At 42.7% G+C, this 17,096-nt stretch overlaps 1 protein-coding gene across 1 annotated transcript; it reads right to left on the reverse strand.

The window, feature by feature from the left end:
• Positions 1-11,336: 11,336 nt before the first annotated feature.
• Positions 11,337-11,828, reverse strand: LOC112721328 (uncharacterized). The gene has a single exon (XM_025772398.1). The coding sequence runs from the start codon at positions 11,826-11,828 to the stop codon at positions 11,337-11,339; it is 492 nt and encodes a 163-aa protein (XP_025628183.1).
• Between the last annotated feature and the right edge of the window lie 5,268 nt (positions 11,829-17,096).

Consider the following 17,096-nt stretch of genomic DNA (forward strand, 5'->3'; position numbering starts at 1 on the left):
CGACGCTGTTACAACGAAAGTCTGAATCTTAAAGGAGACCCCAGAGGAAAGGAAACCAATACTATAGAACTCAGGGGAATTTGAGCTCACGAAGAACTCCGCCCTCAGCTAGAAGGTGAGACTCAAGAAGTTTAAATTGGAGATAATCCAAACAAAACAACAAATATAGGAGCAAATCTGAGAGAAGACTTAAAGGAATTGCTAATAAAGCTCTTAAGAGATAATTTTGATCTCTTTGCATGGAAGGCTGCTGACATGCCTGGTATTGATCCCGGACTAATGTGCTACAAGTTAGCCGTATACCCAGGGTCTCGGCCAGTACAACAAAAATGTAGGAAGCTTGATAAACTATTATTTTATGATTTATATTGTATTTAATTGAGTGGTTTTATCAAGTCTTTACCTACTTATTCATATAGATTGCATGAATTTTATAATTCCTTCCTAGTATTGCTTATGGTTGAAAACTTGCTTCCTAGAAACCTTTAATTAGTACATTTTAACTCTCCTTTATACCACTTGATGCCGTGATCCGTATGTTAAGTGTTTCAGACTTCATAGGGCAGGAATGGCTTGGAGAATGGAGAGGAAGCTTGCAAAAATGGAAGGAACACAAGAAAATAAGGAGATGACCAGCGAACACTGACGCGATCGCATGGCTCACGCGAGCACGCGAAATGAAGAAATCGCAGCGACGTGAACGCGTGCCTGACGCAAACGCGTGGAGTGGAGTCTGCACGAATGACGCGAACGCGTGAACGACGCGAACGCGTGATAAGATAAATTACCGAATGAGGCGAACGCGTAGACGACGCGTACGCGTGACCTGCGCGATCTACAGAAATAACAGAATACGCTGGGGCAATTTTGGGCCACGTTTTGACCCAGTTTTCGGCCCAGAAACACAGACTAAAGCTAGGAAACATGCAGAGACTCAATATGCATCCACACACATTCAGATACATCGATATTAGGATTACTTTCAGTTTCAGATCTGAATTCTAGATTAGCTTTACATTGATAGTTTATGCTTTTGCTTTGGATTTTGGATGCTGAAGAGTCATTACCTCCGTGAAGACATTACTTTAGTTTGTTTCCTTATTCCTTTACTCTCATTAGTTTCTCATTGACCCTATTCAATTAAGTATGTTGCATTTTGAATTTATTAATATATAGAGTTACTTTTAATTTTAATTAATTTTAATTCTCTATTTTATTTTATTTAATTTACTATGTCTTCTTATATTTTTATGAATATTAATTCCATGTCAATGGAGTAGATTTCCTACTTGACATGGGGGTTGATTAAAAGGAGACACTTGAGTTGGAATGCTCAAGTGCTTAGTTAAATTAGACGTTGTTGGCTAATTCTGTACCTACTAACGCTAGACCTTCCCAAGGGAGAGGACTAGGATTTGCGGGTAAGAGTCAGCTCAATCACTTGACTTTCCTTTATTTAGTAAGGGTTAACTAAGTGAAAATAATAACCTCTTTACACTACACTTGAAAAGATTCCAACAAGGATAGAACTTCCAATTAGTCATTCCCCCAGTCAAGGCCTTTTAATATTAATAATAATTCTTAATTCTATTGTTTTAATTTACAATTATTTTTACTCATTATCAAAACTCAACTTTTCTGGAAAACTTCTAGTTAATAAAATAGCACCCTTTCCTGCAACTCATTGGGAGACGACCTGGGACTCATACTCCTAATATTTTTATTTCTGAAATTTGTGACACCCTTTTTTTAAATTGGTGAGGCGGATCTTAGCTGGTTAAGAGCTATACGTGCAACGCTGTTCTCTTAATTGAAATGTCTTAATTGGTTAACTTCTGCCACGCACCAAAGCTCGGCCCAGAAAGGTCGCAAGCTGTAGAGGAACTGGTACAGGCTTTGCTGGAGGCAGAGTTCATAAGGGAGGTAAAATACCCACTATGGCTAGCCAATGTAGTGCTGGTCAAAAAGTCAAACGGAAAGTGGCGGATGTGCACCGATTACACTGACCTCAGTAAAGCCTGCCCAAAAGATCCCTACCCACTCCCAAACATCGACACACTAGTCGACACTTCGTCAGGTTATCAATACCTCTCCTTCATGGACACTTACTCGGGATGCAACCAGATCCCAATGTATCAACCCGACCAAGAGAAGACATCATTCTTAACCCCAAAAGCAAACTATTGCTATATAGTTATGCCCTTCGGACTCAAGAACACATGAGCTACCTACCAAAGACTGATGAACAAAGTCTTCGGTGATCACATTGAAAAGCTAATGGAGGTTTATGTAGACGACATACTGGTAAAAACACAAAGTGAGGAATCATTGTTGCCCGACCTCACTAAAGTGTTCGACACCATAAGAAAACATGGCATGCGACTTAACCCCGCAAAGTGTACCTTTGCGGAAGAAGCTGGCAAATTCTTGGGCTTCATGCTCACCCAAAGAGGAATCGAAGCAAACCCAGATAAGTGCCAGGCCATACTTCACATGAAAAGTCCGACCTGCGTAAAAGAGGTCCAGCAGCTTAATGGAAGACTAGCGGCTCTGTCTAGGTTCCTTGCTGGATCAGCCTTAAGGTCTCTCCCCTACTATGTAACATTAAGGAAGGGAAAGAGGTTCGAGTGGACCCCAGAATGCGAACAAGCCCTTCAAGATTTCAAGAAATTTCTGGGGCAACCACCTGTCCTTACTCGACCTCGGGAAGGTGAATAGATCATACTATACCTCGCCATAGGGAGTCAGGCAATAGCCTCAGCACTGGTCAGAGAGGACGAAAGTGGGCAACAACCCATCGATTTCATCAGTAAGGCTTTACAAGGGGCTGAATTAAACTATCAAAAGATAGAAAAGTTCACCTACGCCCTCATACTCACTTCCTGACGACTCCGACAATACTTTCAAGCTCACACTATTAGAGTACGGACCAACCAACCCACAAAAGGGATCTTATAGAAAACAGACTTAGCTGGAAGAATCCTACAATGGGCAGTCGAGTTGTCTGAATTCGACATCAAGTATGAAGCTCGGACAGCTATTAAATCCTAGTACCTGGCCGACTTCATCGTAGAGTATACTGACACCCCGGGCACCCCCACAAAGTGGAGCCTTTATGTAGATGGGTTCTCAAACAAAACCGGGAGTGGCGCAGACGTCATTTTAGAAAGCAATCAGGGAACCCAAATTGAGCTCTCCTTAAATTTTGAGTTTCCTGCCTCTAATAATCAAGCTGAATACGAAGCACTACTGGCTGGTTTGAGGCTAGCTAGGGAAGTGAGAGCTCAAAGACTGACCATCTTTAGCGAATCCCAAGTAGTCACTTCGCAAATAGAAGGGAGCTATCAAGCTAAGGATCCCACTATGAAAAAATATCTTGACAAAACCAAAGAATAGCTCGGACAATTCAAGGGATATGAGGTCCGACACATACCCTAAGAGCAGAATGCCCGAGCTGATGCACTCTCAAAACTAGCCAGCACCAAACCAGGGGGCAACAATAGAAGTCTCATCCAAGAAATACTCCAAAGTCCATCAACCTTGGAGGCAGAAAAGATCATAGCCATATCAGGACAGGATCAGGGATGGATGACTCCCATAATCAACTATCTCAAGTCAGAAACACTTCCCACAGACAAAAAGGACGCAAAAAGGCTAGTACGAGAAGCACAGTACTACACCATAATACAAGACGTCCTATATAAGAGAGGAATCTCTACACCTCTCCTAAAATGTGTCCCGACCTCCGCCACAAGGGAAGTTCTCAAAGAAGTGCACAGTGGCATGTGCGGCAATCACCTTGGGGCACGAGCCCTTGCCAAAAAGGTACTCCGAGCTGGTTTCTACTGGCCGACCTTCCAAAGGAAAGCAACAGAGTTTGTTAAGACATGCCCACCTTACCCGAAGCATGCCAACTTCCACATAGCTCTACCTGAAGAGCTCATCTGTGTTACTTCACCCTGACCATTCGCAAAGTGGGGGCTCGACCTCCTTGGACCTTTCCCCCAGGGGTCCGGACAAGTCAAGTTTATCATTATATGCATAGAATATTTCACAAAGTGGATTGAAGTAGAGCCATTAGCTAATGCCACAGCCCAAAGAAGTCGGAAATTTCTATACAAAAATATTATCACAAGGTTTGGGGTCCCATGCTCTATCACCACAGATAATGGTACTCAATTCACCGATACGAGATTTAGATATCTGGTAGCTGATCTAAAAATCAAGCACCAGTTCACCTCCGTAGAGCACCCACAAGCCAATGGACAGACGGAAGCCGCCAACAAAGTTATACTGGCCGGGTTAAAACGGAGATTATAGGATGCCAAGGGGGTTTGGGCCGAAGAGCTCCCACAAGTCCTATGGGCATATTGGACAACACCACATTCAACCACTGGAGAATCACCATTCCGACTTGCTTACGGAATGGAGGCAATAATTCCCATGGAGATAGAAGAAGGATCTCCTAGAATGATCTTCTATAATGAAGATACCAACTCCCAATCTCAAAGGGAGGAGCTCGACCTACTTCCAGAAGTCCGAGAAAGAGTTCGGATTAAAGAGGAAGCCCTAAAGCGTCGAATGGCTCTGAGGTATAATTGGAAGGTAGTCCAGTGAAGTTTCACCACAAATGATGTCATCTTAATCCAAAATGATATCGGAGCAGGTCGGTCAGGAGAAGGGAAGCTTGCCGCTAACTGGAAAGGACCATACCGAGTAGTGGAAGTAATGGGAAAAGGTTACTACAAGGTGTCCGACCTCGAGGGGCGAGAGCTACCAAGGTCATGGCATGCCTATAACTTAAGAAGGTACTATAGTTAGAGAATAATAAAGATCTAAGGTCAAGGTGCACTCTTTTTCCTGAAAAGGTATTTTAATGAAGAGCCAGGCCAAGATCTACCAACTTAGAAGGGTAAGCACTCATATGTATATACTCCTATTTATATTTCTATCTTCTATTTGAATAAAGTTTTCAGATTCCCTAAAAAGTTTCCTACCAAGACGCATTAATCAAAGCTCATAAAAACGCAAAAATTCATCGACCGATTACAAAGAGGTCGGCAAGGTGAAAATCAAATTCATCGACCGATTACAAAGAGGTCGGCAAGGTGAAAGCGTAGAAGCAGTGATGAACGTGGATATTCTTATGCCGATTAGAAACTAGTGATAAATCCGATCGTGAGTATAGTCTAACCAAAATACGAATACCGCATTAAACAATTCTAAAATCTATGACCGAGAGTATTGATCCCGGGTCGTTCTCCCTAGGAATTGCTTTAGAATGTGCATTATTGATTAGGAAATCTTGTATGGTTTTGAGAGTTGGTTCAAGAATTCAAACTAGCAAGGCAATCAACAATTAATTGAAATAAAGGCCTTGGCCAAGGGTGAGCATTGGAAGTTCCATCATTATAGTTTCCTTTAATTATGATAAGAGTTGATTATTGCTTCACTTAGTTAACCTCCTAATAATGGAGGAAAGTCAAGTGAGAGTAACTAACTTGAGTCACAAGTCCTAGTCTCACCCTAGAGAAGTCTAGCTTTAGTGCACTCCAAGCCAATTAGCAATTCTCAATTCATAATCTACAATTGATATCCACTATTCAAGTGTCTCCAATAACTCAACCCCTAAGCCAAGTGAGAGAAATCTACTCCATAGCTAAGGTTGTCATTATCACAAACAATTGGTAGGAAATTATAGAAAACATGAAGCAATTGAGAGAAGAGAATTAAATTAAAGCTATCTAATCCAAACAATCATCAACAATCAAACAATTGAATGAAACTTCAATTCATTAATCCAAATTCAAAGTAACAAAATGAACTAAATCTAGATCTAAGGAATTGAATCAAAAGAACATCAATTAAGAGTAGAAGAAGAGTAGATCTACACTTGTAGCAAAACAAAAAGTCAATTAGCAATAGATCTCACCAAGAATTCAAAGGAAACTTGCAATGGAGGATGAAAACCTAGAGTGAAGTTAGAGTTTCTCTCTCTAAAAACAAAATGTAACTAACTTCCTAAAAATATCTAGAATTATGACTAATTGTCCTAGCACTCCTAATCCTTGGTCTTCTTAAGCTTTTCCCTCCAAATTCTGCTCCAAAACAGGGCTTGGGAACCCCCTGAAATCGCTGGGTACGTGTTCCATTAAAAAAAATCATGTGTGCATATCGGCGCGTACGCGCACTGCACGCGTACGCGCCCTTGGGCTCTTTTGCGATCTGCGTGCAGGCGTACGGTGCGTGCGAGCGTCATAAGGGATATGGCCCAGCCATATAAGCGCGCCGGCTCCTCTCTCGGCTCCACTACGCTGGCTCTGGATGAACGCATCCACGCGTACGTGCACGGTGCGCGTGCGCGCGCATGGCCAAACTTCAATTCTTTGATTTGTTTCATGCTCCTTCCACTCATGCATGCTTCCTTCATTCCTCTTGGCCATTTTTGCCCTGTAACTTCTGAAATCACTTAACAAACGGATCAAGGCATCTAATGGTAATAGAGGAGGGTTACAATATATCAGTTTTTGATGCAAAAGAAGCATATTTTCATCTATGAGGTAAAATGGGAAAGAGACACAAAATCATGCAGTTTTATATGAATAAGTGTGGAAGATCATTGATAAAACCCTTAGATTCTATGCATGATAAACCCTAAAAACGGGGTTTATCAACCTCCCCACAGTTAGAGTATAGCATGTCCTCATGCTTTGGAAGAGCAAAAGATCAAAGAACTACAAGGGTGTAGGACTCATGTGACGCGATCTATCTACGTGAATGCAACTAAGATGCATGCTACTATCTACTTGGCCAAGAGTAATTCAATCTTTCTAGAAGACGCATATGTATGTGCACTTAGAGCAAAATGGTGGCAATTTATGAACTCTACCAATTCTAGTCATCAAAGTGAAATATGCATAACTTGTATGAAGAACGCTCGCGAGAGCCGAGGACAAGGAATTGAGCTTCGAACCCCTCACCGGAAGTGTTTGCACTCTATTCGCTCGGTGTATAGGGTTGATCACTCAATCCTCCCCTACTTCATGCTTTTCCAAAATTTTTTTCTTCTAACAATAAACATATATTCCATGCATGCATACAAGTATCATGGGGTCTTTTCTTTAGGTTATAATGGGGCTATGGTCAAGGTAGGGATGCATATTTGGTCAAGTGAGCTTGAGATTTGAATCTTTGATGAGCTTAAACTTCTCACCTAACCTATGACATCTTATACAATTGTACAGCTAACCTAACTACCCCTTCTTTCACTCTTTCACATACTCTTGCATTTTCTTTTCATTTCATAATACTCGTGCATTGATTCTTATTGACTTTACTTTGGGGCATTTTGTCCCCTTTTTATTTCTTTCTTTTTCTTTTCTTGATTTTTTTATATATTTTTTTCTTTTCTTTTTCATACTATTATTATATATATTTTTTCTTTTTCTTTTCTTTTTCTCATTTTTTTTCTTTGCAATATATGTAACAAACAAAACCTCAATGCACAGGGTTTTACATTTAATCAATACATGAGCATGTACCCAATTCCCAATATTTACAACAAATACGAAATTACCCTTTTATTCCCCCAATGTCCCAAGTTTCCCACACTTGAATGATACTTGCACTCACTAGCCTAAGCTAATCAAAGATCCAAATAAGGACATTTGTTGTTTTTCGCTTTAAGGCTTGTAATGTGCTAAATTAAGAACAAGTGGGTTAATCATAGGCTCAAAGTAGCTAACAATGGGATATAAAAGGTAAGGCTATTTGGGTAAGTGAGCTAATAAAATGATGGCCTCAATCATATACATGCATGAATACAAGGAATAATGGACATATAGAATTAAACAAATCAAAGATCACAATCGTAAGAAGAGAACAATTGCGCACAAGAAGGAAAAATAAGTGGTTATAAGATGTAACCACACCATTAGGCTCAAAACTCACTTGCTTGTGGTCTTAGCTCAAATCCCATGTTCCAAAATACATTCTTCAAACAAGTTAAGCATCAAAAGATTTTCAAATTTCAAAATTGGTAGGTTTGCCGTAAAATTCTAGTCTTCTAGAATAGAAGTCATTGCTCTAACCAAGTGGATTTATTAAGAGATACTAATATGCAAAAGATTCCAAGAATGAAAGACCTAGTATGCAATCTACTTTAGTTAAGAAAAGAGGTTTAAGGAATTTATTTGGGTGTTACCTATGGAGACCGGTCGGTTGACCGACCTCCCCACACTTAGAAGTTGGCACGGTCCTCCGTGCCTTGAGTGAGACGGAGTGGTTTATCGGCTTTCGAGTGTCCATCCACTTCTTCATCATTATCGCTTTCTTCATTATCGGTGCCGGTGGACGTGGAAATTTCCGGTTCTTCCATAGGTGGTGCGAAGCAACTTAGAAGCTTCTTGACAAAAGTGTATCGGCGTTGGTTACGCCGTTCATAACGGTCAAGCTTCTTGTGGAGTTTCTCTATGCGTCGCATGGATGACTTTGGTGGTGTGGATGAGGTAGAGGGGATGCTCATGGGGATGGATAAGTGTGGCTCTTCGGTGTCCGCCGGAGGGTAAAGGTACCTCCCATTTGGGACAACATCCCCGTCCATCGGGATCATGGCCCTTCTATCCTTGGTCTCTCGGGGAACACCGGCTGCGGCGACTAAGTCAGTCACTAGAGCTAGAAAAGGTAGATTCCCTTTAGCGTGAATACGGCCCATAGATTGGCAGATGAGACGGGGGATATGCACCGGCCTTTCTGTGAGGACACACCAAACCAACAAGGCCAACTCGGCAGTGATAGATGAGCCATGGGTGCTTGGGAGCACGTAGTGGGCTAGAATTTAGGCCCATGCTTGAGCCTCTCTGGTGAGAAAACGTGCGTCAATGCCCTTGGGCCGGGGCCTTATCCTTCCTCGAATCCAGAATGATTCGGGTGTGGCAATGACCTTAAGGATATCATCCCAATCAAACGCATATTTGCACCGGGCTGACAAAATCTCCTGATAGGCATCAACCCCATCCGCTAACGGTCTGGTCTTAAGCACACTTTGAATGGCCTCCTCCGTGACAGGAACTTGCCTTCGGCGCACCAATACCGATGTAAGGAAAGAAGAGTGGTAGTTGGTGTAAAATTCAACCACCCATGACAAGTTCGCCTCCCATGGCTTCCTCAATAGGAATTCCCATTGCCGCCGTTCGATGCGGGACAAAATGAGCGGTATGACATGAGCCGGAGGGGCTAGAAGGGGCTCCGCATGATAGTTTCTCGGCTTGATCAAGGGATAGGCAAGTTCACAATAGCGGTTGGGGAACTTGTTTGGATCCCTCGCCGGATTGTCTTTTTCCAAAACATCAATGTTAGCAACGCTTCTAATCTTGGTGAGGAGGGCCTTAGCTTGCGGGCCTTGGTGTGCTTTTCTAGTAGACCGTGATGGTGCCTTCTTGGGTGCTTTTCCATTGTCTCTTTTGAGCACCATCCTAGAAAAGAAGGCAAGGTGGTGAAATTAAGCTTAAAGAGGCGCCAAGAAGGAATAATCATGCAAGTGATAAAGCATAGAGATTAAATGGCTTAGAGACATGACAGCTGCAACATGTAACTAAGGCAAAAATGAAGATCATAGCTAGTCACTAGCATGTGATGCATTAGTGGTATAGGCATGCAAACAAGAAGCATGAGAGGCACACACTCTTAACATCAACAACAAGAAGTGGAGAATAAGGGATGAGCATGTAGAAATGAAACAAGAAATGTAGTAAGCTCAATGCATATATGCACGAACAAGGGAATGAGAAGGAACACCAAAATAGAGAACACTTTAGTCAAAGTAATTTCAAGAAGTCATATGGGTCTTTCATCAAACACTTGGTGTGCATCCCTTTATGACAAGAACTTAGAGAGGAGTGAAAATGTAGCACCCCATAAAGCATCATCAATCCTCATATCACACCACTAAATACAAAAGAAAGCAAGTAAATCAAACAAACCTATCAATGCAAGAGTAAGCTCTACTTAGAACACCCATGAGAAAATGAAAGGAAATAAGGAAAGAAACTGCAACAAACAAAGAGGATATGAATGTAACTACTTAAAAAAATAAGAGCATGTACTTGAGGGGATGGAAAAAAAGAAAGGGGAACTAAAAATAAAGATTTAGAAAGGGGGGTACCTTAAAGGGGGAGGAAGGAGATAGGGTATGGAGGTGAGGGAAGGGTTAGTGAAGGAGAGGAGAAGGAAAAGAGGTATGGGCCGCCGGAAGGGGTGGTTGCCGTCGGAGGTGGCGGAGAAAAAGAGGTAGGGATGGTGGAGGAGGGTAGAGGTGAAGAAGAGGGGTGATGGTAAAAAGAAGAAAAGAAAAGGGAGGGAGAAAGGTACACTCTCATTCAATTGGTTCGCGAAACCGATGCGTGCGCGCCATGCGCGCGTGCGCGCACACGGGGTAAAAGCAATAATGACGTGGACGCGCATAGTGCGCGTGTGCGTGAAGTAGCAAAATGTGAGTGTGCGCGTGAGCGCCAGGTGCGCATGCGCGTGCATATGTGATGTGCCCTCAGCACAAGCTGGGCACAACTTTGGCCCAACTCTCGGGAAAGAGTGCCTGAAAGTAAAGTTTTGTTGAGTGACGTGGACGTGCACGGTGCGCTAATGCGCCGCTAGGCAATATAGTCGAGGTACGCGTGCGCGCCAGGTGCTACTACGCGTGAATTCAGTTGGGCTAGTAGCATGGAATTGGCCCAACAAGGGCATAACTCTCTGGCTGATGGCTCCTAGATCGCAAAAAGCAGTGGGGACGCGCACGCGGCTAGCGCGCGGACATGCGCCTTTGCGCGAATTACCATGGAGGCGTACGCGGCTCGTGCACACACGCGTGATGTTGGTTATGCCCAGGGCTCAATACTGGCTCAGAAGTTGCACAACTCTCTGGTAAGTGGTTCAGGAATTGCGAAAGCCGAGGGGCGCGGACGCGCACAGTGCGCGGACGCGTGTCTACCCCCCCCTTTTTTTTGAATGAGTAGAAAAGAAAGCCTAATTATCATGTTATTCACTGGCCAAACAAGCCAAAGAAGTCAAAAACACCTAAAATCAATGCATAATCTAAAGAGAAGTGTGCATCTACCACACAATCGAGTCATTCATGGAAAAATCAATGCAAGTCTTTATGAACAAGTCATCCAAGGTAGTCACAAGCAATTCTAATCAAGCAAAAGTGTAGCTAAGCAATTACAAAACAATGGAGAATTCAAAAACTATACACAAAGGGAAGAAAGGATAGATCTCACCATGGTGGGGTGTCTCTCACCTAGCACTTTTATTTAATGTCCGTAAGTTGGACTTTCACTTGTTCATTGCTCTTTGCGAAGAGGTGCATCTTCCAAAAGGAATACCTCACTCTCTTTGTTGCTCTTCATTTGTTCACCATGATACAACTTGAGACGGTGCCCATTGACCTTGAAGATATCCGACCTTGAGGGATGGCACAAATGGTAAACCCCATAGGGTTCCACTTTCACTACTTGATATGGGCCTTCCCATTTCGACCTTAGTTTACCGGGCAACAATCTCAATCTAGAATTGTAAACAAGGACAAGATCACCGGCCTTGAATTCTTTACCTCTTATGTTCCTATCATGGATGGCTTTCATTTTTTCCTTGTAAAGTCTAGAGTTCTCATAAGCTTCAAGCCTCAAACATTCCAACTCCGCTAATTGTAGCTTCCTCTCAATTCCGGCTCCCCCCAAACTTGGATTACACTCTTTGATGGCCCAATACGCCTTGTGCTCTATTTCCACAGGCAAATGACAAGCTTTGTCATACACCAACCGAAAGGGACTCATGCCAATTGGCGTTTTGTATGCCATTCAGTAGGCCCATAATACATCGGTGAGCTTGGTACTCCAATCTTTCCTATTGGGTTTCACAATCCTTTCCAAGATGCGTTTAATCTCCCGATTGGAAACTTCGGCTTGGCCATTTGTTTGTGGGTGGTAGGCCGTGACTACTTTATGCATGATGTTATACTTCTTCATGAGTCCTGCCATTCTTTTGTTGCAAAAGTGTGAACCTTGGTCACTCACGATTGCTCGTGGGGACCCAAATCTACAAATGATATTATTTCTCACAAAAAAAGGACTACGTTAGCATCATCCGTCCGGGTGGGTACCGCTTCTACCCATTTGGACACATAATCAACGGCGAGTAAAATGTAGAGGAAACCATTAAAATTTAGGAATGGCCCCATGAAGTTAATTCTCTACACATCGAAAATCTCACAAAAAAGCATGGTTCGTTGGGGAATTTCATCCTTCTTAGAGATATTACCAAATCTAATGCATTGAGAACAAGATTTACAAAAATGAGAAGAGTCTTTAAAGAGGGTTGGCCACTAAAAACCACAATTTAGGAATTTTCTTGCCGTTCTTTGAGGTCCAAAATGGCCTCCTCCTTCGGAGGAGTGGCAAGCTTCCAAGATTGAGTAGAATTCGGTTTGTGGAATGCACCTCCGAATTACTTGATCCGCCCCACATCTCCAAAGGTATGGGTCATCCCACACATAGTATTTGGATTCACTTTTTAGCTTATCCCTTTGGTGTTTGGAGAGATTAGGAGGAAAGGAGCAAGATACTAAGTAATTGGCGATGGATGCATACCAAGGAATGGTTTTCGAGATTGCATGCGAGCCCTCAAAGGGAAAAGAATCATTGATAGGAGTAGTATCACCTTTTGTGTCTTCAAGGCGACTTAGGTGGTCCGCCACTAGGTTTTACGTACCACTCCTATCCTTGATTTCCAAGTCAAACTCTTGCAACAATAAAACCCATCTAATCAATCTCGGTTTGGATTCCTTCTTAGCCAACAAATACTTTAATGCCGCATGATCCGAATACACTACCACCTTTGAACCGAGAAGATATGCTCGGAACTTGTCCAAGGCAAAAACAATGGCCAAAAGTTCTTTTTCGGTAGTAGTGTAGTTGGATTGGGATCCATCTAGTGTTTTTGATGCATAGGCTATGACATATGGATTCTTACCCTCGCATTGTGCTAACGCGGCTCCCACGGCAAAATTTGAAGCATCACACATTATTTCAAATGGTCGATTCCAATCCGGCCCTCGTACAATGGGAGCTTGGGTCAATGCTACCTTGAGCTTGTCGAAAGCCTCCATGCATTCCTTGCTTAAATCAAACTCAATATCCTTTTGTAGCAACCTTGAGAGAGGCAATGCTACTTTGCTAAAATCCTTGATGAATCTCCGATAAAATCCTGCATGTCCAAGAAAAGAGCGCACCTCCCTCTTGGAAGAGGGGTAAGGCAAACTAGATATAACATTAATTTTAGCCGGATCTATGGAGATACCATATTTTGAAACAATATGTCCTAAAACAATGCCTTGTTTGACCATGAAATGACATTTCTCAAAATTTAAGACAAGGTTAGTTTTAGTACATCTTTCCAAAACTTTTTCAAGACTATCCAAGAAATGATCAAAAGAATCACCATATACCGTGAAGTCATCCATGAATACCTCCATGCATTGCTCTAGAAAATCCGCAAAGATGCTCATCATGCACCTTTGGAAAGTTGCCGGTGTATTGCATAAGCCGAATGGCATACGCTTGTAGGCATAAGTTCCAAAAGGGAAAGTAAATGTTGTTTTTTCTTGGTCCTCTAGAGCAATGTGTATTTGGAAGTATCCCGAATAGCCATCTAGGAAGCAATAATGAGACTTACCGGATAATCGATCGAGCATTTGATCGATTAACGGAAGTGGAAAGTGATCTTTTCTAGTGGCCGCATTCAACCTTCAGTAGTCTATGCATACTCGCCAAGAGTTTTGCACTCGTGTTGCTATGAGCTCCCCGCTTTCATTCTTAATTGTGGTTACCCCGGACTTCTTAGGTACAACTTGAACGGGACTTACCCATTCACTATCCAAAATATGGTAGATGATGTCCGCCTCAAGTAACTTTGTTACCTCTTTCTTGACAACCTCCATAATGGTAGGATTTAATCGCCTTTGAGGTTGTCTCACGGGTCTAGCTTCCTCTTCCAAAAAGATTCGGTGCTCGCACACTTGGGGACTTATCCCCACTAGATCCGCCAAACTCCACCCTATTGCCCTTTTGTTTCTCCTCAAAACACGTAGCAACTTCTCTTCTTGTTGAGGATTGAGTTCCGTTGCTATAATCACCGGAAACTTGTGGGCTTCATCAAGGTATGAATACTTTAAGTGGGGTGGTAATGGCTTCAATTCTAGCTTTTGCTCTTGGCTTGTCACTTGAACTTCTTCACTTGGATTGTCACGATTTTCTTCAATCATATGTTTCTCTTCTAGCTTTGCACAATGCACTTCTGCCACAATGTTATCAATCAGATCACATCGGAAGATGGAATGGTTCTTCGGTGGGTGTCTCATTGCCTCTTCTAGGCTAAAACTTACAACTCTCCCATCTATTTCGAATGAGCAGGTTCCCGAATGGGCATCCAACTTGAATCTAGAGGTCCTCAAAAACGGCCTCCCAAGTAGGATAGATGACGCCCTCTCGGATTCGCTTGGTGGCATTTCAATGATATGGAAATTAATTGGGAATATCGAACCCTTTATGTCGACCAACACATCTTCCGCAATACCTGACACGGTTATTATGCTCTTGTCTGCCAAGACAAACCTAGCCGCCGATCGCTTCAACGGTGGGAGCTTCAATAAATGATAAATGGAAAGAGGCATAATACTCACACATGCACCAAGGTCGCACATACAATCAATGAATTAGACTCCATCGATGACACAAAAAACTAAGCAAGGACCCGGATCAACACACTTTTTCGGAATGGATCCCATCAAAGCCGAAATGGAACTACCCAATGGAATGGTTTCTAACTCACGAATTCTATCTTTATTCATACACAAATCCTTAAGAAATTTCGCATATTTAGGCACTTGGTGTATAGCATCAAAGAGGGGGATAGTTACCTCCACTTTTTTGAACATCTTTACCATTGTTGCGTCAAGTTCCACACGCTTCTTAGCCTTTCTTGCCAATGTAGGAAATGGAATTGGTTGAGCCACGTCCTCTAAAATTTGCTCCTTTCTAGGGACTTCACTCCTTGGTTGTGGTTCTTCATCTTCAATTATTACATGTGACTCCTCCTCCTCGTTAACTTCTTCTATCTCAACTCCATCTTCTTCATGAGCAACTTCCATCGGATTTGGTGCCGTTGAATCTCTTTCCTTCAATTGCGTTCCAGACCTCAAGGTTACGGCGTTGATGCCACCCTTGGGGTTGGGCAAAGGTTGAGAGGGTATGGCATTAGAGGTTGAGGCTTGAGGAGTGGGAATAAAAGGTGGCTCCATGCGAGCAATGAGAGCTTGGAGAGTAGAAGTGAGGCCATTAAGACTTGAATTGAGTGTGTTTTGGAGTTTCTTTTATCCTTGGAGTATGGATCGGAGTGTGTCATCTTAATTTGGAGATGTGGAAGGGTAGGTGATTTGTGGTGCTTGGGGTTGATTAGGTGGAAGTGGTTGTCTATGAGGTGGTATGTAGGTTTGATAGTTCCTTCCTTGATTGGGTTGTTGGTTCGAAGGGTTTTGTGAATAGGGGTTTTGTGAAGTGTTGTTGTTCCATCTTTGATTGCCTCCATTGTCCCTTCCTCCTTGTTGATAATTGTCCCGCCAACTTTGGTTGGAGCTATCCCTCCATCCTTGATTAGAGTTATTACTCCCTTGGTTATAGTTGCTCCCTTGGTTATGGTATCCTTGATTAGAACTTTCATAGTAGGGGCAATCATAAAAGTTGTGAGTAGCCGCTAGAGTGTTATCTTCTTGGAGACTTGGACATTCGTCCGTGTAGTGGGAGTAGCATGAGCAAATGCCACACACTCTTTGGGGGACCAATTGTTGACATTGTTGATTTTGAGGAGGAGGTTGTTGTTGAGATGAAGGTGGTTGTTGGTTCACTTGGAGTTGCTTTAGAAAGCTTGTCATTTCATACAAAGTCTTGGTAAGGGTAGCGGTCTCACCACTAGAGAAAACTTCATTTACGGCCCTTGGACGGTTGACTCTTCGTCTAGCATGTTGAATGGACTCGGCCAAGTCGGTAATGAGTTGCCATGCCTCCTCCGCCGTCTGATACTTTGACAAAGAACCGTTGCTTGAAGCATCCAATAAATTCTTATCTTGCTCCCTCATGCCTTGGCACACATAGCTAAGCAAGACTTGAGTGTCAATCATATGGTTGGGACATAAATCGAGAAGTTTGCGAAACCGTTCCCAATATTCATACAAAGTTTCCATTTCGCCTTGTACAATACATGAGATCTCCTTCCTTAACTTGTCCGTCATTTTCACGGGCATGAACTTATCAAGGAATTCTCTCCTAAGCAAATCCCAATCGGACACAACATCACTAGGCAAGGTATAGAACCACTCCTTGGCTCTTCCTTCAAGAGAGAAGGGAAAGGCAAACAACCATATAGCCACTTCATCGGATCCTTCCGCCTAGTGGTCGAGCATACACCATGAAAGTCCTTGAGGTGTCTAATTGGATCTTGTGCGGGAAGTCCATGAAATTTTGGCAAGAGATTGATGAGAGTGGTCTTGAGTTTAAAGTTTGCATTCAAGTTGGGATGAAACACATGTAGAGGTTAGAGAACAAAATCCGGTGCACCCGCTTCCTTGAGAGTAACTCTCCTTGGAGCGGCCATGTTGTCAAAACCTAGATCAAAAGAAAAACTATTAGTAGTATCAACGGAACAGTAATTGGTGCCTTCGTTGGATGACGATGATATGGTTGGTGAATTGGTAGGGACCTTTTCACCTTCCTCAAAGACCAACCGCCTCTGAGCTTGCCTAATATGAAGCAAGGTTCTTTCAATTTCCGAATCAAAGGGTGCTAAGCTCGGATTTGGTAGTGAACGCGTCATACAATGAAGGAGATAAGAAACTCATGACATCAATCGGCATATAAACAAAGACTAATCCTAACTAACAATCAAACAAGCAAACAATCAATTAAGAGAGAAATGCAAGTATTCACATATCAACATATTCACACTAACCAATAGAATGGCACACATAAGCAAGTCCCCGGCAACGGCGCCAT

This window comes from Arachis hypogaea, chromosome 11, assembly GCF_003086295.3.
Source record: "Arachis hypogaea cultivar Tifrunner chromosome 11, arahy.Tifrunner.gnm2.J5K5, whole genome shotgun sequence".
Lineage (NCBI taxonomy): Eukaryota > Viridiplantae > Streptophyta > Magnoliopsida > Fabales > Fabaceae > Arachis > Arachis hypogaea.